Here is a 25,065-nt window from a genome sequence, read left to right as displayed (position 1 = left end):
AGTAAGCCATAGAACAGAACATTGAAGACAAAAACAATTTGCAATAAAAAATTTATTTCCTCTATTTTTGACAAACTAATACATTACTTTTAAGTACATTATAATTTCTATAGCGATTTTGTGTTTAACTTGATTTTGCTCGATTTCAAACTATGTCACTAATTTGGACATATTGTTGATGTTAAATTTAAGAGATTTATCAAATGCAAATTTCTTGCAAGTACATAACGCCTTAAAATATAATAGTAATTAAGTTATAAATTATTTCGTAATAAGTAAATAATGTCTAACGCAACTTCTATATTTATTCTGCGTTTGATACAATCAAATTTGTGTCGAATTTTAAGTTTGTGAAATTTAAGAATAACGCCGTATTTTACGTTTGTTAGCTGTACATTCCTTTAACGATTAGTAAATATATGAAATTAACTATGGATTTTGTTGTGATTGAGTTCACTAAACGATTGATATGAATATCAGTGCGATGTTTCGGAGTTTGGGGATTTGGGAACTTGGAGATTTGAGAATTTGGTGAATGTGGAATTGGGAAAGTGAGAACTGGGGAATGTGGGAATTAGACAATGTAGGAATTGGACGATGTAGGAATTGGACAATGTAGGAGTTGGACAATGTGGAAATTGGACAATGTGGGAATTAGGCAATATGGGAATTGGACAATGTAGGAATTGGACAATGTGGGAATTGGACAATGTAGGAGTTGGACAATGTAGGAATTGGACAATGTGGAAATTGGAAAATTTGGGAATTGGGAAATATGGAATTGGGAATAGTGGAAATGGAAAATGTGGGAATTGGAAAATGTGGGAATTGGGGAATGTGGAAATTTAGGAGTGTGGGAATGAGGGAATGTGAGAATTGGGGAACGTGGAAATTGAGAAAAGTGGAAATTGGGAAAAGTGGAAATCGGGGAACGTGGAAATTGGGAAAAGTAAAAATTGGGGCACGTGAAAATTAATGAATGTGGAAATTGGTAAAGGAATTCGAAAAATTAAAAAATTCGAGACTTGATAGTTTGATTCTTCCAAAATTCCAAAATTTGAATATCTAAAAATTAACCATTAAAGTTGAGTATTTAAAAATTAAGGATTTTGAAACTTGTGAAACTTGGAATTTTGACAACTTGAAAATTTGGAAACTTCAAAATCCACATACGCAAAATTTCTCCAAACCAAACTGTCTTACACGTTCCACCTCTCAAACCCATCACCCACATCTACATCAAAACAAGCCTCCTTTAATCAAACATCTTCCTAGTCTCTTTCCTCCCATCGTTCCTACAGAACAACACATTCTTATAAGCACTCCTATACTCCGAGCTCATAACTACATAAACAACAGGATTTATACAAGTCGTCAAATAAATCAAAATATATCCCGCTATATTCCAACCCCGCCAATCAATGGCGTCCTTAAACGTCTTCGTAATAGTGATCGGCAAGTAACAAACGAGAAACGAAGAAAATATCACTAGTATCATTTTCAGAAGCTTCTTATCTTTGTTACTCATTCTAGGTGGCTCCAGATTCTTCATTCTTCTCGCGTTCGTGAATCTCGATTCGCTTCGAACGATCATAGCTTTCTTCGCCGTCGATCGTTCCGGAGAGTTCGATCTCGAGTTCTCGAACTGGTCGCTTCCGGTCGAGACCTTGGAGTTCAATCTTTGAACCCAAAGGGTTGACTCAAGAATGAAGGAAGCTCTACTAGCCATTCTTTCTAATTTACTTCTAGTATTCCCAACGGATTCTTTAATTTTATTGGAAAAACTTTCAGTTTCCGGTGAATCCGAGTCAGCGTACGGAATGTCGTTCGCTTTTATTTCCAATCCTGCTTCGTAAACCTCGAAAATGTTCGGAGGATTCTTTGGTTGCTCTTTCAAGTTTTCTTGACGATATTTCTCTTTCTTGTTTTTAGGGTCTCTGGTTTCTTCGTTTGCTCTGGGCGAATGCTTTGATTCTTGATGAACTTGCAAATTCAGTTGATTTGTAGAGAGATGGTTTGGAGAAAGGTTGGTGTCGAGGACACCTGCTGCGTAATTTGATCTTGATGCTGACGGATCTTCTTCTTGGCTTCTGGGAGAGGCGGAACGTTGCTGTAATGAATAATATATAGTTGTCTTACAGTTTATGGTGACAGTGTATATTATGTTGATGCAATTCACAATTCCAAATTCCCAACTCCAGCAATTATAAAATTCCAAATTTCCAATTCTCGCAGTTCCTAAATTCCAAATTTCCATCTCCCGCAATTCCCAACTCTTGCAATTCCCAACTCCTACAATTCATAACTCTCGCAATTCCTAGATCTTGCAATTCCCAACTCCAACAATTCCAAACTTTTGCAATTCCCAAATCTTGCAATTCCCAACTCCTACAATTCCTAACTCTCGCAATTCCCAAATCTTACAATTCCCAACTCCGACAATTCCAAACTTTTGCAATTCCCAAATCTTGCAATTCCCAACTCCTACAATTCCTAACTCTCGCAATTCCCAAATCTTGCAATTCCCAACTTCTGCAATTCCTAACTCTCGCAATTCCCAAATCTTGCAATTCCCAACTCATTCAATTCCAAACTCCTATAATTCCTAACCCTCGCAATTCTCAAATCTTGCAATTCCCAACTCATTCAATTCCAAACTCCTACAATTCCTAACTCTTGCAATTCCCAACTCCTCTAATTCCCAATTCCCAAATTCCAAATCTCAATATCTTTAATTTTTCTATTAAACCCACTCGATAGAAGAAACATCCACACTTCCCTATTTCGCAATACATAATTCTTACCTCGTGACTGATATCGATGGCGTCAGTGCTGGCAGCAATATGCGGTGTCCTGCTTTTAGAAGCTGTCTTACGAACAATATAGAAGATTCTTGCATAGCAAACAACGATCGCGATGCAAGGTATCAGGAAAGCAACGACGAAGAGAAATTCCTTGGGACTTCGACCGTTCTTGTCCGGGAGAATTGAACATGAACCAATTGCGGTATCCAGTCCAAAACGACCCCAGTTCCCGAACCATGTCACGATCAGAACACCGAAAGCCACTATCCATGTACTTAGGACCATTGGAATTAAATACTTTGGTTTATATATTCTGAAAATATTTTTCTTTAATTGTGTATACATGTGTATTCTACTTTTTATTTATTTGTCACGTTAATGTTTTAAAATTATTTGTATATAATGTTTGTTAAATAATTTTCTGAACTGCAGTAAATAGTAGAGGTTTGTGAAGTTCTTTCTCTTTTAAAAATTTATTATGTTCATTACAAACTTATATGTTTTGTATGTTTGTGTTCCTTTCTGCTACAAAATATTTTATACATGTTTATGTTTATTATAATCTTGTGTCTTCTGTAAATATCATTAAAATATAAATTTGTTTAGGATAATTCCATAAATAGTTCCATCTTGTTGTTTCAGTTTAAATCTTTGTTGATATAAATATTTGACCGAACTTGATTTTAATGCTTGACTAAGTTTTGTTGATATAAATGTTTGATCGAACTTGATTTTAATGTGTGACTAAACTTTGTTGATACAAATATTTGACTATACTTACGTACGATAAAGCGTGGGATGACCGATCATAACGTAACGATTAATCGTGATCGAAAGTATAGTGAAGAGGCTCACTGCAACTAAGCCGTATCGTAGCAAAGGAAATAATCGACACAAGAGTACTCCATGATTCCAAGAACTATGCCAGAATGTTGATGTAGCGAGGGGCAGGTTGAAGCAGCAAAACATCAAATCTGAGATCGACAGGTTGATTATGAAGATTGCGGTTGCATTTCTTAACTGTAAAAATAATTAAATAAATATTTTAATATTGTCTACTATTTTGTTATTCTCATATTTAATTTTGCTAGGCTGATATTTAGTTATTTTACTATTTTACCATTCACTTATGCCATGTCTGCCACATTCGCACTTTAGACCATTTTTTAATATCATAACATTTCAGCAACTTTTATCATTTTTCATTTAATCACCTTATTCTCCTACTTCTCTACTCTATTTCACAGTTTCACTACGTTAAAATAACAAATAAATAGAGAATAAAACGATCGAGAACATCTGTATGCAACTTCCACGTTTATTGCAGGAATGCAAGGTTGGTTGCCTAAATTTAGGCTCGCGCATAGTAGAGTATCGATCAAAAAAGAACCTAATAATCGCATAAAATTGATTATTATCGTTGCTGGCGGGAAGGAGTAGATTTGATTATTATTTCACTTCGATCAGGAATACAATTTCAATCGTGAAACGAAAGTGAAACGCGTGTGGAAATACCAAACCGATCAGAATTTCACGTTAGTCAGCGAAATCCAGTATTGTGCAATAAAACACGAAGATATTATGTTTCTTCCCGGTTTAATTCTAGTTCATCGATTGCATCAACTGTCGGAATTGGCACGAATAGTTATGTGTTTGTTGGATCGACGAAATCCAGGAAAACAGAATCGCGATTTCCAAACTTAACTTTTTCATGATTGACATGGGACCGGAAGTCTCGTGTAACTGACGATGCCGATGACCTTAGAATCGTTGCCTTCTTTCGGTGACAGTTTAATCATTGCATGATTTCTTTTTTCATAAGTGCATTTTTAAGGAAAAACGCAAGTGATACTATTACGAAAATAGAAACAAAGAGGCATTTTCTTTTTAAGTATTTATTTAATGAAGAATGTAAATTTGCAATAATTTGAGAAGACATAATGAACAATTAGTGTAACGCTCTATTTAGGACACTTTTAATTTTGTTAACATAGTAGTTAAAATTAATTTTGAAGAATTATGAGTTTGCTTAGATAGAAATGTCTTTTGCAAAGGTTTTACTGTTTTCAATAATTTCGTTGATTATTAATGAAATTTTCTATTAGTCATTCATGTCTAAGAAGCACAAAAGTAATATTGCACTTTAAGAATTTTTATACTGCTACTCTGCTGGCGGCAATATAACGAGACTCTACTGCACCTCAATTTCTCAGTACTTGTAATGAATGCTCTAATCATTTTAAGATAATTATTTGTTCAAAATAAATTTACATTTACATATTTTACTTTAAAAATTTTTATATTGGTACAACTCTGCTGGTGGCAATATAACGAGACTCTACTGTACCTCAACTTCTCGGTGTCTATAATGAATGTTCTAATTATTTTAACACACTTATTTGTTCAAAATAAATTTACATTTACATATTTTACTTTAAAAATTTTTATATTGGTACAACTCTGCTGGTGGCAATATAACGAGACTCTACTGTACCTCAATTTTTCGGTGCCTATAATGAATGTTCTAATTATTTTAACACAGTTACTTGTTCAAAATAAATTTACCTATGCAATGCACATTTCAGAAACTTCTCCAATATAAATTCAGTGAATTTGAAAAAAATATTCAAAGATCCTAATCGAAGTCTCAGACTTATCGATATCTTATGGAACAGCAAATACACTTTTCCCAAAAGATAAGTACAAGTTTGTCAACCAAATGGTTGTGCAAAATTTCACTCCTCAACAAAGTGTATAATTGCTAATTGTTAATAACGTCGAGACAGATTTAACTCCTTCAAAAATTTGTAACTTTTGAAAATTTCTCAATTTACTCCGATTCATTTGTGATAGATCGACGTGTCGTAATTGTTATTTGAAATGAAATTCAAGGTAAACCACTTATTCACGTGTTTGTTCTAGCACTGAATCTCAACAGGCTGGTTGCTCTAGAAACCCAAGCAACCACAACGTGTAATCTATCTCGTTCTGAGAAAAAATATTCGTCACTTGCAATTCTTCGTCTTTTTATCATATTCGTGTATCTATAATTTTATTGTAGTATAAATGATCAACTGGGTTTGTTAAAAATATGTTAAGTTTCTATAAAATGATATTTCGTTGTCTTCAAGGTATTGCATCAATAAACTAGAGAAGTACTTTCTGTAGATTTGAGTGGCATTGTGCAATTCTTAATAATGATTAATAATTAATAATCATTACTTACTAACGCTGCAGTAATCATTACCTATTAATACTGTATAATTTATTATACACTTATATATACATTTATTATACAGTATTGCACATTGATTAATATTGTACTATCATTATCATCTAACTATTTATTACACAATTAAAGTGTATCATTACAATGTATTAGTACAACTTCATACATGTTTAAAAAATTTTGTAAAACCCCATCAAAAATATATTTTAATCATCAAACTATGGCAGTCCAACCATACGATCATGTATAAAAAAAATATCACAAAAAGCAATAGAAACTGTTAAATTCTACATCAGAAATGAAACACGCATGCAAACTAAAAGTAGTAAAAAAAAGGAAGTATAAAATTTAAAGAAATATAAATGATAATGTGCTGACCTTTTTAGTCCTAAAAAGGGCGATAATGGTGAAGAGATTTCCGGGAATTCCAACGAGCATAAATAGTATGCAACAGCTGGCGGCGAAGTGCAAAAGCCATCGTGGATAACCGACGAAGAGAACAGCCGATCCTGGATCTTCGAGGACCTCCTGGATTGCCTCTTCTCTGCCATTGTGGACGGTCGCGTTGCTCGCCATCCAGTACTCCATCTGCAAACAGCATGGTAGACAGGTGTCGTTTTGCACAGGGCCGTAAAAAACTGGAGACTCTCTGACGTATTCGCCTTTTCAATTTCTGAGTTATCGCTGAAACTTATCGCCTCTTGATGCAACACGAAAAATTTTCGTTTCAAAGAAGAAACCTTTCAGAGTTCTAATTTTTAGAAATAAACCTTAATGTCTCATTATGAATTATAGACATTTTACTTTGCATAGATGGAAGCTTTTTTTACTTCGTATTTAACAGAAGCTAATTTATAATTTTTTTAGCAGCAATCGATGGCAATTTTGTATACAATATTTTTAGTACACTAACATCTTCAATTTGTTACTACACAAAATTGTAATTAAGTCTATAAGTACACTATAATACGACAGTATATTATATTACATTAATTGTATAGTAATTTGAAAAATTTTGAGTTGCGACACTAATGGAGAGCAGTAGTACAATCAAGTACAATAAAAAGTTGCAGTTTCTTGTTCCACAATTTGCATTGTAATATTCGATAATATTAAGCAGTATACCCCTGACTTGCAGTATACATATGTAGGTTAGTAATCGATGCACGATAGCAATTAGCAAAAGGTGAAAAGCCACTCCCATGACCGTGACAAAATCGAGTCTGTTTGATGTAGCATCGAGTAAAGTAGATAACGTTATTTGTCGAACGTATTTATACATGTTCCTGATACCTTCCATTTTCATATTCGATGATAGCTTCCATTATTTGATTACACCTGGGTATATTTCGCAGAAGGATGTAGTAACAGTGTTATTAATTCTCACTCGAGTTTGACAATTTTTTATTTCAAGTTTAAAATATTTTTTATACTGAGATATTTTTAGGTTTTAATTGAACTGATTTCTTTAGAAATTGCAGATGATAGGGAGATACTATCATTATTTTAAAAGTGAACTATGTAGACACTGTGGGAGAGTGATTTAGCAGCCACTACTTGGCAGTCACTTAACGAGCGGCTACTCTACGAATACTTCATCTGTGCTCAGTTTATTTGTCATCCACGAATTCAAAAATCCACCTCGCAATTTTCTTTTCTTTCATGATACACGTTTCTGGATCATATGTTAAACTCTGATAAAGTTATAGACATCGCTTGTTTTATATCTTTTTCCGTCTTCGTTACGTTTCACCTTCCTCGTTTCGTGCACGTCGAGAAAATGCATCGCAAATTCTTTTATTCTTTCCTTCGCAGGGAACCAAAGAGGAAGACAGAAATCTATTTTCGTCACTCGAGACGATAAACTCTTTTCGTGCGAAAGTAAACTTTAACGAGAGATTCTATCTCCTGTAGGGATTGCATTCGAATTACAGCTCGGTGCGATTTTTGTTTTCTCGCTGATGTCTTGTACTAAATGTTAGTCGAACTGTGTGAAAATATTTATACTCCTATTTTAATTACGATCGAAGTGTTTCAGATATTTATTATTTCAAAGTTGTAATATATTGAAAATTAAAAATAAATTAAAAAATAATATATTATTAATGTATCTTCAATTTTTAAAAATAGTTTGAAAATGAAAACTTGAAATAGCTCAATTGAATTGAGCACCGTATTGTTACATAGTAGGGTTTAATGTGTACACATTCTTATCAAGAATTGAACAGGAAATAACTTACCTTCGTGAGATGTTGACGCTGCTGCTTCTTGATTCATTGATACGAGTCATTTACGGGATTTCATTCGATACGTTCACTTTTCTCTTAATACCTGTTCTACCTGTCTTCAAAATATTAACTATTGTATATCAAACTATTAACAATTCATTAATTACAATATATTTATTTCTACCTATATGAAATCATGATATGAAGACAATATGAAACAGTACTACACAATCTAGTGAAGAATAAATGTATATACACTTGCATTTTTATTATTTTCAAATAATAAATTTTTGATAAAATAATCACGATTACTTACGGGCTTTCACTGTCAGAAAATAGAAAATATTTAACGCCTTCATGGACTCCCATAGCCACCTGTCGTCCATTTTAAAGGATTTTATTATACAATTATAATTAATATTTTTATATTAATATCAAACATAAAAATAATAGCAAAAATCACTTTAAATGTTTATAATTTTAAAATAGTCAACACGTGTAGCTATTGAACTGCAGTAGTGTATATTTTATTTGGACACTATATATATTACAAATAAAAGAATACTGTTAACACTTCTATTACTATTTTAACTGTAATAGATATTTTTTAACAAATATTTGTTAACAAAAATTAATTTGAATGAAGTTATTAGAGAAGCTTGAATGAAAAAAATATGGAGTGAATCAGATTTACTCTGGTAACGCGCGGATTTCACGAACCGACTGACTGGACCACCAAAATCGCTCGTGTAAATTAGTTTCACGAATTCAAAGAGAGCGCAAGCGTGAATTTTGTGTTCTTCATCAACAACGAAACCGTGCGAAATCTATTTTATGGATTTCCACAGAAGCGAAAGAGTTCATGTAGACAGGCAGATATAGCCGCGCGAAGTTAACGCTAGCTCGTATTAATATTCGAATAGCACGATATTGAGCACCTTAACTACCGGAAGTCTATCAATAGACTCTTTAGTATCAACTCACTGCAACTGATTATGCGATATTTTTATTGTCAACAGATATTTGTCGAAGAATAAATATTGAAAATTGCATTACAGTCCTCTGAATAATTTCACATTTACATTACACTTTACGCTAATTTTATAATTATGGAATTTGGATTTCGAGGATTTAAAAATTTGTTCACGCAGAAAATGAAAAGTTTATAAATTTGTTTTTTATTCAAAATTGAATACTTCACTAGTGTCTGCAGAGTAATATTCGCTATCTACCATCGTCCGCAATAAAGTAATTGAAAGTTGCTTTTCGGAACATTTCTTAACGAATTATAATGGCTTGTTTCGTTCTTAAGCCGTTGTTAAGAAAATCCGAGGGCGGTAAAAGATCCGTGATGAAATCAGTGAACTCGCTTGACAAACGGCGTTTAACATGCCGTAGTGCGGAGGCATTTATTGCTTAGAATGCATTACGTGTCTCTGCGACTATAATTATACACAGAGATTTCTTTAATTGTTTACCTCTTTAATTCTTTTCTCTCATAAATTCTTTTCAAACTTCAATAAAGTTTAGACCTTACCTAAATGTTTAAGTAATCATTTTCCTTCAAGCATCAAGCATTTTCCTTCGATCTTCAAGTTAATATGTCATGAATTTACTTTTATTTGCACCTCTAAATTACCTACACGACAATCTGCTACATAGAGGTTTAAAAAAGCCTACTTCAAACCAGCCACATGTTATCGGAGTTTATACGAAATGGACTGTAGGTGTGCACGATTGCGCACAAAGAATGATTTATAGAAACGCAGATCGGACCTGTCCCCGGTCGCTTACTCTTAAAGCACCTACGCTCGATTTGAACCACGCATGAAAACACGAACGGTCCCTACATCCTTTTTAAAAATAATTACATTTGGTTACCAGGGTACCGTGCACCGTGCATGGGGAGTAAACCAGCTGGGTACAGGCGTACACAGCGGAAGAGCGGCCACCGCGCCCCTAATAAATCGGAAGTGGCACCGTTCCTCTTCTCCTCTTTTTTTTCTCCGTTCGCCTCCTTCGCAAAGGGGAAACGCTCTTTTACGCGCTCGTTCGATAATCGACTCGCAAATAGAATTAATTAGAGGTCTACTGAATCAATCAGTGAACCATTTTCAAACTTCACGCTCAACTTGTGTACAAACATTATTTACTTCGCTTTATTCATCAATTTATTTTACATTTTATTTTCAAGCATCTTCAGTTGAACTATTTTATTTTCAAGCATCTTCAGCTGAACTATTTTATTTACATTTTATTTTCAAGCATCTTCAATTAAATTATTTTATTTGACATTTTATTTTCAAGCACCTTCAGTTGAACTATTTTATTTTACATTTTATTTTCAAGCATCTTCGGTTGAACTATTTTATTTTACATTTTATTTCATCGATGTCATTCTTCACATTTAATAGCATTAATTATATGAACATAAGAACATTGAAATCTAGAGATATGTTTATGGCTGTGAAAATATTGGAACATAAGTATACAGAAATACAATACAAGGATCTAGGGATCTAGGGACATATGTACATCTAGTAATCGATCTATATACATAGATTAAAAGAAGTACAAATATAGGTCCAAATATAGCAGACACGTCTGCGTTATTTTAAATATAACACGCAGCTTCGCATAATGCGTAATTCGCATCGATGCTGATTTGACGCGTAATCGGTTAAAGTACATACTATCATGGTTGATATCTGATCTGCTACATTGCCCTAGATTAAACGCCGAGTTATACCGATGTCTCTAATAAAAAGCAAACACGCTTTTTGACAATTTATTTCGAAGGGGTCGTTCATTCCCCTTCCTATAAGAAGTTTGACCCAAATCAAATTCTACCTATTAATCAAAAGAAATTGGTAGAGTCGATGTTGATTGCGAATGTTCAAATAATAGGAAGAATTTGTAGACACGATTAATCTTTCGTTTCGATCTCTGACAAATTAGTGTACTCGGTTTATGGTGGCCGGATGCGGGTTTCAAAGGAACAGATACGTCAGTAGATATCTTAAAACATTTCTTTTCTGATTTAGTATATTTAACATATTAAATACATCTATTATGTGTATAAAATTAATCTATTAATTGTATAAAATTAATCTATGAATTGTATAAAATTAATTCCGCAATAAACAATTTAATTTTGATAATCATTTACGTAAGAATAACACAGTATTTTTTTTCCAGAATTTGAAATTAATTTATATTTTCAGTATAATCTGTCTAAAGAGGTTTGTAAAAGCACCCCAACATCGTTTAAAGGTTAAAAATTTCAGAAGAGCGGTGCATAATAATTCAAAAACACGTTTGGGTCTTACCGCGCTCTTAAAAACCTGTATTCGTGTCAATGCGCATGCGCGAGCTAACGTTCGTGCCTATTCGTCTATGTTCGTGGCCTCACCCCCACCACTCGACGACCGCTGGGCCCGTATCTAACGCGGTAAGCCAGTCTAGTCACGGCAACAGAGAAGAATGGACCGTTTGCGAATTGTTTCGCATTACAGTTTATTTCACTCACAACAATCGATTTTTGTTCGTAGATCATTATCGTCGCCAGTTACAGAGTAATAAAAAGTAAAATATTATAACCTAACTGTTGAATCGAATTGCTAAATAAACTGATTACTATTCGTTATTGTGACAAATCGTCATCGTGAAAATGAACAAGGAAAAGTGTGTCTCTGACTTGACTGAAGTGACTTTTACATAATACAATTGTTATAAGTGCATTTTGTGCGAGAAAACATTGTCCTGTATGAAGTTGCAGCTTCGTTTTGGCGCGTCGTTCGTGAATCAAGAAGAATCGAAAATTCTGTCGTGCGTTGCGGATGTCCTGGTGGTCGCTATGACGAATGCATCGTGAAAGGAATTAATGTAGTAAGTCGAAAACGAAACTGACATGTTCCTGGTCGCTCTTCTCATACTAATGCTATTATGTACTTTTATTTGAAACAAAATATGAATAAGTTGCAAATGAATTTTCAATGATATTGGTACAAGAGTTTCAAGTGTGTTTTCGATATGTTTGAAACGAAACAAACAACCATTGGTTCTGAGTGTCATCTCGAGGACCAATGCCAAGATCAAAGCAAAAAGTGTTCACATGGGTGTCGTGCGACGACGAACGTTCTCAAAACGAAAAAAGAGTAGCATAATATGCAACACGGATCGTGTTGACGTATTTCCTTCTCTCTGATTCTGTCTTTCTTCCCCTCGGTAAATTCGAATGCGTGTAACACGTGGTGCGTTGCGCGTGGGATTTGAAAGTTAATCGCGATTAGAGCAGTTGTGAAGTACATAAAGTTTGTGTATATTTACATAATGATATAGGGGTCATCGATGTCACTTCAAATTTGATGGAGCAATTGAATTAAGAAATCAGAAATATAAATTACTATTATGCTAATATAATAAATTGAAAGCTTAAATTGAATAATTATACAATTACGGGGGCGCCTTGTCAATTTAATTTACAGTACATTCAAATTTGGCGCTCAAACAGTAATGCATTAGCAAGTATTTACAATCGACTCTTCGATATCGAGTGAGCGATGTCAAATGTGTTTAGATATTGTTTGTCATGATGATCATGGTTCATGAGTTTTCTCGTAAAATATAACAAATTACAGTTGTGAAAGTAGATGTGAAAATTACCAGAAAGCGTTCGTTTCTCTTCCCTTTTTTACTGGATGCCTGGAAAGTGTTAAAAAGTGTCGCACTCGTTTCTTCTATTTTGTATATACATTTTTCAATTTCTTCGAGAGAAATAAGAAGGATTAATCTATTCGATGTGTCATCAGTCAATTTACATAAGTCTATTCTATTCCTGAAGTATTGTTTATAATACTTGACAAAACATAGTCAATCAGACATGTAGGAACATCATCGTTGCAACAATAATTATTCATATGGATATAAAAGTAAAGTCTGCACACTATCGAGCATACTAATTAAAGGCAATCTAGAATTCTCGGAAACTAGCGTGAATTACAACAAGCATCTGTTCCATTTTCGAAGTCAGTTTTATTACCTTAATATACTAGGTCGTTAAATATGAAACTTGACAAATATAACCTAACCTAACCACGTCCCTTACCCAGTCCAACCATATCCTAATCCTAGTTTGACCCTATTTGCCCCAAATCAAACCTTATCTAATCCTCCATTAAATTTTTCACACCAGTCAGATCTTGACCGACCTAATCTCTAAAACCAACATATTGAAATTAGAAGCAGGCATCGTTAAAAAATGTATATTTGAGATAATAATATTCAGAAAACAATTTCTATGAATTTCCGTTAAAATTAACTGTGTGAATGATTAGTAGAGTAAGAGTAACATAGTTTACATTATATAGCGAGGTATAATGTAAAAGTAAAGAGATACGAACGTTCTGATAATGACGATTGTTTCCATGAATGAAACCAGTCATCATGACAGGTAAAAGTAAATTACGGTTGAACTGGAAATCAACCGATCAGTGGTGCATAGTGCACGAGCAGTGTCGATCGTCCCGCGAATTGCCTTAGGAACTTTCACTGTGAGTCAAGTTGACTCATTCATTGCCATTCGCTGTGTGATTAACTCGGAAATCATTCGGTGACGTCAGGCGGTCACAGTAGATTCTATGGAAGACGACGTGACGTCTCTTCAGGGTTTTGTCATGCTCCAGGATACATCGCTCGAGCACGAAGAATACAATTGACTACGTACTTAGACTACTAGAAAGAACTCCTTAGTTCTGACAAGGGCTTCCTATCTGATCGAGTCGCTGCCAGATTTTAACTGCGGGCGCTGACCATTTCTACCTTTTTCGACGGTCAGATTCCACGTTCCTGATTTTCCACATTTACAAATTTTCTATTAAAAATTTCTGTACTTATTTCATTATTAATTTCTGTACAAATTTTTAAGCTTCTCAATTTCAAAATTACTAAATGACTATATTTAAAAATTTAGAAATTTAAAAAATTGAAACTTGGAAAATTTCAGAGAAAATGATTCTGTCATAGCAAATGATTGCGCTACTATCAAAGAAGATATCAATGACACATAGTAGAAGGAAAATCTTCAGTACCTATTCATTCTCCGGCTGGTTATCATCGCTCGTCTATCAGCGTTAACCTATTTTAGTGTGGGCTTACCGATAATAAAAGGTACTTCTGCATTGCGTCGTACGCAGAAAAATATCTAACTAGTATGTTTCTATTTCTTAGGTAAGATTTGGTGTCAGATTTCTTGTGTTTGAAAGTCAGTCATATCTGTCATCTTCCACGTGCAGAACCTTGTTGATCCAGTGATTGAATTACCTAACTAGTTAGTTAGTATGGTATCATAAAGGACAACACGATTGGCTGAACTCTTTCAGTATTAATTTATTTCGTTGCTACTAGAGCATGATTGGATTCACCCTTCGCGGTTTAGGCGTCATTAATGCGATCATGGGTCACTAGGTATTATTTGGCATTCGAACAGCTGTGAATAATCTAGTTAGTTCAATAAGCTTGTATTTCTTTTTCAATTTAATTCACTGAAAGATATAGTCTATTTTATTTCTCTGGAACTACATTTTTTTTATATCTAGTATCTTCAAGAATATAGAAAATCTTAATAATTTTATCTTAAATTGTAGACTAATTAAAAATAAGATTACATTGTAGCAAAAAAAAGCATCAGTGTTCTATCAGTTGTAATGAATGATTTTATGGGTGTTTAATAGTACAGTTATAGCGAGAAATACAGGATTAATGGTGGCAAAGCCACATCCAAGGAGATAACTCAACAAAGAGTTCAGTGTGAAAAGAAGAGATAGGGCAAAGAGGCGACATCAGTTGGTTCCCATGTCTCCCATGTCTCCCATCACTTTTGACGAGTTTTTTGTTACAGGGGACGCCTAGTACCGGGTATCCGTTAATTTCTCTTAATTAAGCTCAATCGAGGTTAATGCACCGCAGTTTGACCCTAGTTTACCAAATCCAGCATAGCCTGCATCGAGGATATAATTTCTTCATCGATATCTCTGCTCTATCCTCCTGTCTATGAAAATATTACTTTTTAAAAAGCAGATTAACCATTATGATTCTTCGTTTGACAGTTCCCGCCATTTTGGTACTCGAATACATGTTACGACATATTATGTTACAAGAATTATAAAATTTTTATCCTCTTAATTTCAGGCCTCGGAAGTGGAAATCGGATGAATCACTGGAAACGAATTAAAATTCGTCATCAACGAAATGGAGGATTTAACCACGCGGTTGTTACGCGCTTCCGAGAACAGCACGGAAAATACGATTATCGATGGCGAATTGTCGAGGTGATTTTAATTTCTCAATTCTCAGATAAAACATAACAAAATATTTCTATCGTTTATTTACATAAGTTATTTGTTATTTATTGAAATAGTTTATATACGCAGGTTCCCAAAGCAGCTGAGGACATTTGCAGCTGTGGTCGCCATTATAATTATGGTCATAGGCCTCACGGGTAATTTGCTTACTATCATTGCATTGTGCAAATATCCCAAAGTTCGGAATGTTGCCGCAGCTTTTATTATAAGGTGATTACTTGTAGCATTTTAATGGACTCTCGTTATATTGCCACGGATGAAACGGGGGCCGAAAAACTCGGAATGGGTAATATAAATGTCACGTGCCACTCGGTGTTTGTTTCTCAACTAGGCACACGCGTGATCGTGCGTGGTAATATAATGCGAGTCTACTGAATTTTAAAGACACTATTTAAAAGCATAAAAAGGATTTTGTTGATTATTTCAGTCTCTGCGTAGCCGACTTTGTATTCTGCGCTCTGGTGCTGCCATTTGATTCTATCAGATTCGTGGATGCGAGTTGGACGGATATACGATTTCTTTGTGTTCTTGTACCTTTTTTAAGATACGGCAATGTTGGTGTGAGTCTACTGTCCGTTGCGGCCATAACTATCAACAGGTATACAATGCTGGCAGAAAATACTTTTCTGAGAAACTCAATGCTCAATAGTGAAAAATTGTTTTTCCCTCTTTTTCGTTGGCTAATCTTGCTATGAATTATCTTTGGCTTAAATGAAACTATTATTTATTTTAGGTATATCATGATAGCTCATCATGGTTTATATAGTAAAGTTTATAAGAAATATTGGATCGCTTTCATGATAGTATTCTGTTGGATGTTTTCCTATGGAATGCAAGTACCCACCCTGTTAGGAATTTGGGGTAAGATTTCAATACACTGCATCAAAGACAACTTCAAGAAAATATCAACACCTTATATTATTCCATTTCTCCTTCTTTAGGCAGATTTGATTATGATTCCAATCTTGAAACTTGTTCAATTGTAAGAGATAGCAATGGTCATACATCAAAAACATTCCTTTTTGTGATGGGTTTTGTAATACCTTGCGTTATAATTGTTGGATGTTATACCAAAATATTCTGGGTTGTGCATAGGTAATTATCAGAATTGCTATTCATAACTCATCATATGAGTTATAGTTACAACACTTCAATACACTTTGTTTCATTTTACATAATTTATAGATCTGAGTCAAGGATGCGAAAGCATGCAACACCCACAATAAAATCACCACATACACCAAGAAGAGATACCAGAGAGATTAAACAAAGACGTAGTGAATGGAGAATCACAAAGATGGTTCTTGCCATTTTTCTCAGTTTTGTTGCTTGTTATTTTCCAATTACCATTGTTAAGGTTGTAGATGTAGAAGTTCAATATCCAGGTAATATATCTATTGAACTATTTCTGTACTAACATTTAAGTAAAGGTTACCAATGAACATTAACATTAAACTGTTCATGTATTGCGTTTAGTGATAATTAAAATTGAATTTAAAAGCATAGGCTTGTTTAAAGTATTTTCATTTTTTTTTAGAGTTTCACGTTTTGGGCTACCTTCTGTTGTACTTCGCCTCCTGCGTGAATCCAATAATTTACGTGATCATGAATAAACAATATAGACAGGCCTACGCCGGCGTAATAAGTTGTTCACGGATAAGGACCAGCTTAACTCCTTACGGTAGCAGTGCACCAGGACAACAACATCAACAGAACTACGGCCAAGGTAACTTCGAGCCCCGTCACGTGGTAACGCTCACCAAGCTCTGATCGAACGCGAGTTAAGCGACCACACTTCGCTCACTTCGTAAGTTAAGGGCACAAATTCGCTGCTTTCTAAGAATGCAATTGGTCCTGTAGGCATACACGTACTTTTTATGTCTTGAAATAACATGATATGTACACTCTCTGCATCTAAAAGTTTCAGTAACATTTTACTAATATAGGAGCCCTTACTTCTGCTGTGCAAGACATTTTTCGTTTGTGAATGTCCATTCAATGTAATACAGAGATCATCTCTGTAAATCATACTATCTCCTTAATAACTCGAACAATCTGTCATTTTTTTTGTTACAGTTTTCAATCCTGTCACTAGATCAAATTGGAATAAATAAATATTTATTACACAATTATATAAGACTGCAAATTTTATTTTTAATAAATCTATTCGCTATCGTCGTTCACAGTCGATTTCAATATTTAGAAATCATTTTGTGGCAGTTGTGGATTTCAGAAGGTAAAAATAAGAATATATTATCTGGCTAATTGAAGCATACTGAAATTAGTTTATAGTAATTGACAGCAGAATTAAAGGTGTATCCGAAAGAACTGTAAAGTGTGCTATTTATAATCATGAATCATTTTACTTTACCGGATTTTCCTCGTTAACTGTTTCCTGCTTACTACTATGCGGTTCATCAATTCTTTAAGCACGCGTTCGAAGAAAAACCGGTATTACGTATTGTTTACCATTTTGCACAATTTCTTTTTTAGATTACTCAAAGGACTTCAGCAGAACTATGGTGTCAACGGTCTCCATTGCAATGAACCCAGTAAGAAATTCTCAGTTTGATGATGGACCATGAATTTCCAAATGGCACTGCCCAAACAAATAATACCAAAACATGAAAGTAATATATGTAACAAGAAAAAGACAATGACTGAACATCGTTGAAAGGAAACTAAAGATATGGTTGTAAATAAAATACAAATTAAACGTATTGTTACTAAGATAAATATAAAAGACAGCAGTGCTGTTCTTGTTGCATTTATCACAATTTTATAACGAAACATTTAAACTAATAAGTATTATAGTATTATATGTATAATAGACGATGACATAAGTTATTTATCGAATTAAGCGTTATAATGTAAGAAAATTTTGTTAAAGATCTTGAAACCGAGGAATCAACAATTTATACCGTGATGTAAGCTGGGAATATTTATGCATTTATACAAAGCACGTGCCAAACCTTTTTTATGTGTAATGTAACACGTTTTTAATATTGAAGATATGTAAAATACGAAGAATGAGAAAGATGAAATATATATTTGCATAAATTTCCGCAGCCTGAACTGTTTATCGATAAACAAGATATACAAGTATTTAATTTTTCAGATGCTTGAATATAAGCGTTTATACTTTTACCAAAGTTTACACACAAAAATCCATTTGTACATAAAGAAGATATTATATATATGTTGTCGATATTACAGAGTTCCCAACTTTTTAGTATTGTCAATAAGCATTGAGAATTTTGAAATATCGACAATATATATTAATCATCTGGAGTCTTCATAAGAAAGATTAGAATAATAAAGATTGTTAAAAGTGTTCATACTGTTTTTAATTGATTTTTATAAAAAGAAAAATAATACAATCTCAATTACAGGTATAAAAACTTGACATTTTTATTACAATGTTTCTTAACTTTTAAGTGTTGAAAATCCTATAGTAGTTTTAAACCTAGCAATACATTGAAAGAAGTTGGATATTGAGTGTTTTAAAATAAATATTCAAAATTAAAATAGGATACGTTATCATCTGTTACTGAAATTAGTAATAAAACATACTAAAACATATTAAAACATATGCTTCACCAGTAAATGCATATAAAAAAAAGTCTTGTGAATGTGTATTTTTAGCATAAACTAATTCAAGTATGGAGAAACATTCATGATTTACAACATGCATTCTTCTCTCTAATCATAGGTTTATCTCGCAATCGGACGGAATCTCGTATTCCTCCATCAATTTTAGTCTTAAGAACGTTCTCCACTAAATACCGCATCGCCACATCTGTAAAAATTATATTAAGTCTAACTAATATTTATAATCATAATAATTTTTATACCTACCAACATTTGTATTTTCTTTAGCAGAAGTAATGTACCAAGCACCGATATTGTTCTCTTTACAAAATCTAGCGATCTGTTCTGTCGGAACTACCGGATAGGGAATGTCACACTTGTTTGCTAAGAGAACTACAGGTATATTAGAACCATCCGGAAGCGTAACCTTTTCTCTGAGATCAAACAACCATTTCTTTATAGACTGGAAGGTTGCTATTCGTGAAATATCGAAAACTAAAGCTGCTGCCACTCTGAAAATGTTGAGAATTTATTTTGATAGTTTGTAAATTTAAAAATTGAATGTTTTCAAGTATTTAAATTTTAAATTACTGCGCGTGTGCACTGCGCAAGTTGAGCTTATGCGCATGCGCAGCAATGGCGAGAAAGACCGTTTGGCGAGGATGGAAGACTACATGAAGGGGCATTCATTAAACCGTTGAAATTGAAATCTATTGTAAGTATCAAAGGTAGAATAGAAAGGAGAATTAATTATTAATATTAAACTAATTTATAAAACTTGTACCCACGCGTATTTATAGTAAACCCTAGTCATATATCCGAATCTCTCATGGCCAGCAACATCCCTACAAATAAAAATTTATTAGAACTCGAAAGTACAAGTACACTTGAACCTCATACAAATTATCATATAAATATACCATAATTGCAGATTGATTTTAGTGTGCGGATCCCAATCAAGCGATTTTATTGCAAAGTCAGCTCCTATGGTAATTTTATAATTTGACGTAAATTTTCCTGCAAAATAAGAAACTTTATTGTAACTTTGATAAACGTATCTAAATAAATACAATAACGCTTAATAATTGAATACGTAAATGTTAATCTAACAATTTGTTTACAGAGGCTCAAGAAAGATTACATGGTTTTTTACGTTACGAACGATTAACTTCGGAGAGATTAAGCAAAACAGGTCAAGATAAAAATAGAGATGCGATTATTTACGTCTGTCATTGACTACAGGTGTAGTATGACGTTCAAGATGAAGACAACTTGAATACTTATATTACGGAGCTTTCTAATTATAACACTTTTTTTTCCAGTTATACTTTCTGAATACAATTCTTTTATGGATGCCATTACCTTCTGTATATCTTCTAACTAGTGCAGTTTTTCCTGAAAAGAATAAACAGAAGATTGTTACTGAAAGAAAGGTCTAAATAAAGAATTATTATATGCGATTATAAAATTAGGTTTATGCTACTTAATATAAAAATGTATCTGTAAAGTTGCAGCTGTTCAATCAGAAGAAGCAAACAATAGTCGTGTTTAACATGTAAACAGAATTGTTCAGATGCTACACAATTTCTAATGACGTGAACCTAAGAAAAGTTAACCAATCAAAAGATGAAATCGCGATGAATTCACACGATATTGAATGGAAACCATACTAACAGGTCTAAAGGTCGAATACACGTAGACGATGGTGAATTTTCAAATAGGAAGTTTATTTAAAACAGCCTGGACGCACCGACGCCATAATCACCGATAACGAGGAACTTGAAGAGGTGCTCCTTGTGACCGAACTTGGACAACAGCACGTCCGAGTCTCTCCTCGGTTTTCTTGAGTTCATCCTTTGACTATCCTTGTTACTTTTCAACGTTATTCGTGCCACGTATTTCCGTGCTTTACTTCTACTTGTTCATTTGTAAACTGACGGTAAACCGAAGGAGACAAAAGACTCGACCTCTGAGGTCGATTCGTGTCATCTCTCGTTCCCCCTCAGTCTATCGCTCTGTGCTATCTGTGCTCCAGTGCTGCTAGTAAACACTGGGTCAAAGATGGCCAAGCTTACCTCAAACTTTCACTACTAATGATCTTCTTATCTTTTGTCAGTAATATTTCTGATAAACAGGCAAAACCAGACTAGTCATTTTTTCATTCACTGCTTACTTTATCGGAGCTGCAGACAATTTAAAGATACTTAATCTGCTTCTGGCGTACAAGTGTGTTCAAAATAATTAACACGTTCACACATGTGTGACACTCCAGTTTTTTGAGAGGACCATATGTTTGACTGGGAACATTCTTTTAAATAATTTTTGGACTTTTATGGGACAGGTATTACTCAAAAGGAAAGTTATAGGAAATAAACGTCACGTTACAATTTTATATGCAATGTTTACAATAAGTAATAATATTTTTTTAAAAGTATAAAAATTTGGTTCGTACAGAAAAGCTGGTTCGTATATGAAAAATAATTAAAGTGACAACCAAGTCATTGGGTTGCGAATTGTTATTATGTCGATTTCTTCTTGAGTGAAACCCTTCAGCATCATTTTTGGCAGCACGTTATTCAGTATATGAGAAAATCCATGTCCACCGAATTTCATCTTTAAAAAGAACAATAACATAATATTAATCACTCTCAAATTTTTTATTAAAATCGTAAAAATGATATACCATATATAAATAAAGTAATTAAGATATTTTTCAAATCTTGCCAAAAAGGTAATTCGATACGTACTAATCTGTGTTTCGTGTGAATATCGTGACTGATAAGCACACGATTTAATTTCTGATCGCTGCGAAGAAGTTTGATGCGATCCATGCGTTGCGCGTCCGACTGCATATCAATCACCGGATTCAATTGATAAAAAGAACATTCGCAACCAAACAAATCAAACTGACAATAACATTTCGTCATATCAGCAAACTCCAACAGCTTCTGTTCGTCGGGAATGGTTCCTATAAATACATTTTAAATAATTTATTGTAACCTAAATTATAAATGTATGTTGATAAATGAAACGTACGATCTAAGTGAGAAAGAACAGCTTTACTCGAGTCACCACCCGCTTCTTGATAAAGTCTCATTATTTCGAATGGTGCTTCAGGGTTTCTTCCAGGATGAAAACTTACGGGGCATTTCAACTGTGCTTGAAGTTCTCCTGTAGCTTGAATGGCTCTTTTTTCAAAAGCTATGGAAAAAAAATTATAAATTTATAAGTAATAATATTAATTAATTAATTAATTAAAATTAATAAGTAATAATATACCCACCTTCAATTGGCCAAGTGCTTCCAACTTCTCCAATGAATCCTGTTCTCACATCAGGACTCTGTTCGCAACCGACGGTCATCTCCTTCATCATGACGTTATACATTTGCTCCTTAGATAAGTTCAGATCACTTGCACTTTGGGTAGCAGCAACGTAATAGCCTTTCATATATCAAATTAATATCATTTAACAAATTAAATAAATACAAAATAAATGTTAAAAATAATATACCTGTTCCAGCAATCACGTTAACTCCAGTTTCTTGGCTAACCCTTTTCATCAACGGAATATCTCGGTTCAAACCATAATTACTATTCTCAACGATGGTACCACCGCCAAATTCGCGGTATAATTTCACATCCTCGAAAATGGCTTCCACTGTGTCCGCATCGTTGTACTTTAAGTTATACAAATTACTGTAACTGTGAATGAAAGCTTATTTGTTATTTTTGTCTAGTTCAATTTATTACATAAGATAAAATTATGGTTGTTTTATGTCCAGACATAATTAAAATAATAGATGTATATTTGTACTTACGGATATTGTTTAACGAGCCCAATATTTTGGAGTTCGATTTTACCATCTAGAAAGCGTTTCAAATGTTTAGGAGGCTGGACGTAGAAATTAGTGAAACTTAAAGCCAAGTGTTCGTGCGTAAGGGTTCTGCCAAGCTTGTTTGCATCTTTTTCACCGAGTACTAAACAAAAAAATAGTCATATTAATAAAAAATATTTTAATTCAAGTACTTACTTATTGTAGAAATTCAGTTTCTCGTATTTTGCACGTCAAAAAAGTAGATCAGCGTCATCTGGCGGTTTATATTTCGAACTAACAATAGTGTAATAGGCTAACATAAAAGTGAAGGAGGTAGATTTATATTAGTGTCGTCTAGCGTAGACATTTGGAACTGAAAATAATGTAATAGGCTAACATAAAAGTGAAGGAGGTAGATTTATATTAGTGCCGTCTAACGTAGACATTTTGAACTAAAAATAATGTAGTAGGCTAACATGAAATTGAAGGAGGTTTTCACAGGATCGATTTAAAGTTTTTTCAACCTTGAGAATGCAAATAAAAACCAGGGCTTTCGTGAAGATAAGAATAAAGATTTGCTATAAAAAGTCCACAATGTTTCAAGTTGTTTTTTATTTTGTATTATCATAATTCAAAATTGTTACAAAACATGAAATGAAAATACAGGACAACAGGTATTAAATTATTTTAAGACATTAAAAATATTTATTTTTTAAATTACAGCTGACTATTTTGTCTAATGATAAACGTGGTTCAACATGATTACAATTATTACAGCTTTTGATTAAAAGAGTTTAGATGGTATTATTTATTTATCAAATAATTAAATACTTACCCGTTCGTACAGAATTAGTAGCACGGTCCATAATTCACGAATAAATGTTGAATTTCACTTATTACTAAAAGAAAGAAACAATGAGAAACATTGACAATAAAAATTTTTAAACATATGGGAAGACATACTTGCTGCTATACACCTATCTTAAACCTTCCAACTTTCAGCTCCACCCAGTAAATACTGATTTAAACAACATCCACGACGACGTGTTATATAACAAAAATATGAACAGAGATTGTGCTAATGATATATGGACAAGATATGAAACATTCAGCATCCACTGCTAAGATAATTATTGCCTTATTAAAAGAGTGGCACAATGAATGTTTACAATGAATGCTTAGAACATTTCTATCTTTGTAGATAAAAATAGTTTATTTTAGTAGATATCTGAAGAGTCATAATTTTGGAAATGTGACACTCTTTCAATAAACTGATAACATGGATACATCATGGATACATTTATGCGTACAGTAGGTTTCTTTTGATTAAGGAATAGATCATCTTGTCAATATTGGAGATACTAAATTGAATAGACCTAGGAAAACCCAAGGGGAACACATGAAGAGCCACTCATCAATTTTAAGAAAATTCAGAGAGAGCATAGGGACTACAGAAAACCACAGACAATTAGAAGAATAAGATTTTTTCTATATAAAGTCTAAGAAGATCTGGAGCTATGTTTCATTTTAGGAGAATCCAAGGAAAGTATAGGGAAAGTCTATGAGGAACCTAACATAAAACCTCACATAATATTTAAACATTTTGAGAACCTTGAAGTGGATTTTATCAAAGGCCAAAAAATATAAGAAAGGAAATAACACTTTATACAAAGTGCAGGCCTTTATTTTGCACGTACATCTATTCATAACAAGTAACATGACAACATTCCCCAAAATTGATTGACTTGATTGTGATATTAGATATTACAAAAACAGAAAGAGTTCAAATTTATTAGACAACATAGTAGAAGTAATATGTTCAATTAATTACTCTGTGAAATTTCATTGTGACTTCTGCTTAATTCAGATAGAAATCACCTTATTCTAAACATAACTAAAAAATTGAACATCACACTAATATCAGAAAGGGCTATTGAATTTATTAGTCACCTGGTCATGTTACTTTCCTTTCATCCAATGCAAACACATAAAAGAATGTTAAATGAATAAATAAGTAATATTAAATCAAAAAAAGA

The 25,065-nt window shown here is 33.4% G+C and overlaps 4 protein-coding genes across 16 annotated transcripts; 1 reads left to right on the top strand and 3 right to left on the bottom strand.

The window, feature by feature from the left end:
- Positions 1-37: 37 nt before the first annotated feature.
- Positions 38-8,926, bottom strand: LOC100880850 (G-protein coupled receptor moody). 3 transcript variants are annotated; one of them, XM_076540064.1, is made up of 6 exons: positions 8,578-8,926; positions 8,274-8,373; positions 6,412-6,621; positions 3,586-3,824; positions 2,805-3,078; positions 38-2,110 (listed from the first exon to the last, which is right to left on the bottom strand). In XM_076540064.1, exons 3-6 carry the CDS (start codon positions 6,619-6,621, stop codon positions 1,256-1,258), a joined length of 1,578 nt encoding a protein of 525 aa, XP_076396179.1. In that variant the 5' UTR covers positions 8,274-8,373; positions 8,578-8,926; the 3' UTR covers positions 38-1,255. The 3 variants fall into 3 exon arrangements, with proteins under 3 accessions (XP_076396179.1, XP_003699729.2, XP_076396188.1); XM_003699681.3 differs by having other exon boundaries at positions 2,805-3,117; positions 8,578-8,917; XM_076540073.1 differs by lacking the exons at positions 6,412-6,621; positions 8,274-8,373; positions 8,578-8,926 and adding an exon at positions 5,370-5,615 and having other exon boundaries at positions 2,805-3,117.
- A 2,777-nt stretch (positions 8,927-11,703) lies between these two features.
- On the top strand, positions 11,704-18,958 carry moody (G-protein coupled receptor moody). Of its 9 annotated transcripts, none has more exons than XR_001096276.2 (10): positions 11,704-12,149; positions 15,450-15,589; positions 15,692-15,832; positions 16,050-16,220; positions 16,356-16,483; positions 16,564-16,717; positions 16,808-17,007; positions 17,160-17,348; positions 17,699-17,858; positions 18,116-18,958. XR_001096276.2 is itself a non-coding variant. In XM_076528917.1 (10 exons), exons 3-10 carry the CDS (start codon positions 15,574-15,576, stop codon positions 18,205-18,207), a joined length of 1,104 nt encoding a protein of 367 aa, XP_076385032.1. In that variant the 5' UTR covers positions 12,826-14,092; positions 14,266-14,429; positions 15,450-15,573; the 3' UTR covers positions 18,208-18,958. The 9 variants fall into 9 exon arrangements, 8 of the variants coding, with proteins under 8 accessions (XP_012143000.2, XP_076385031.1, XP_076385030.1 ...); XM_076528917.1 differs by lacking the exons at positions 11,704-12,149; positions 17,699-17,858 and adding exons at positions 12,826-14,092; positions 14,266-14,429 and having other exon boundaries at positions 15,679-15,832; XM_012287603.2 differs by lacking the exons at positions 11,704-12,149; positions 17,699-17,858 and adding exons at positions 12,830-14,092; positions 14,266-14,429.
- On the bottom strand, positions 18,945-21,204 carry LOC100881076 (ras-related protein Rab-38-like). 2 transcript variants are annotated; one of them, XM_012287585.2, is made up of 6 exons: positions 20,964-21,204; positions 20,576-20,608; positions 20,134-20,230; positions 20,002-20,058; positions 19,481-19,725; positions 18,945-19,421 (listed from the first exon to the last, which is right to left on the bottom strand). In XM_012287585.2, exons 1-6 carry the CDS (start codon positions 21,064-21,066, stop codon positions 19,297-19,299), a joined length of 660 nt encoding a protein of 219 aa, XP_012142975.1. In that variant the 5' UTR covers positions 21,067-21,204; the 3' UTR covers positions 18,945-19,296. The 2 variants fall into 2 exon arrangements, with proteins under 2 accessions (XP_012142975.1, XP_076385039.1); XM_076528924.1 differs by having other exon boundaries at positions 19,230-19,441.
- On the bottom strand, positions 20,963-24,547 carry LOC100881187 (phosphotriesterase-related protein). Of its 2 annotated transcripts, XM_003699684.3 has the most exons (8): positions 23,993-24,547; positions 23,865-23,928; positions 23,033-23,192; positions 22,726-22,916; positions 22,497-22,655; positions 22,250-22,414; positions 21,961-22,181; positions 20,963-21,826 (listed from the first exon to the last, which is right to left on the bottom strand). In XM_003699684.3, exons 2-8 carry the CDS (start codon positions 23,893-23,895, stop codon positions 21,695-21,697), a joined length of 1,059 nt encoding a protein of 352 aa, XP_003699732.2. In that variant the 5' UTR covers positions 23,896-23,928; positions 23,993-24,547; the 3' UTR covers positions 20,963-21,694. The 2 variants fall into 2 exon arrangements, with proteins under 2 accessions (XP_003699732.2, XP_076385034.1); XM_076528919.1 differs by lacking the exons at positions 23,865-23,928; positions 23,993-24,547 and adding an exon at positions 23,348-23,694.
- Between the last annotated feature and the right edge of the window lie 518 nt (positions 24,548-25,065).

This window comes from Megachile rotundata, chromosome 2, assembly GCF_050947335.1.
Source record: "Megachile rotundata isolate GNS110a chromosome 2, iyMegRotu1, whole genome shotgun sequence".
NCBI lineage: Eukaryota > Metazoa > Arthropoda > Insecta > Hymenoptera > Megachilidae > Megachile > Megachile rotundata.
The sequence above is the reverse complement of the archived record's forward strand: the minus strand, read 5'-3'. Positions and strand labels throughout refer to the sequence as shown.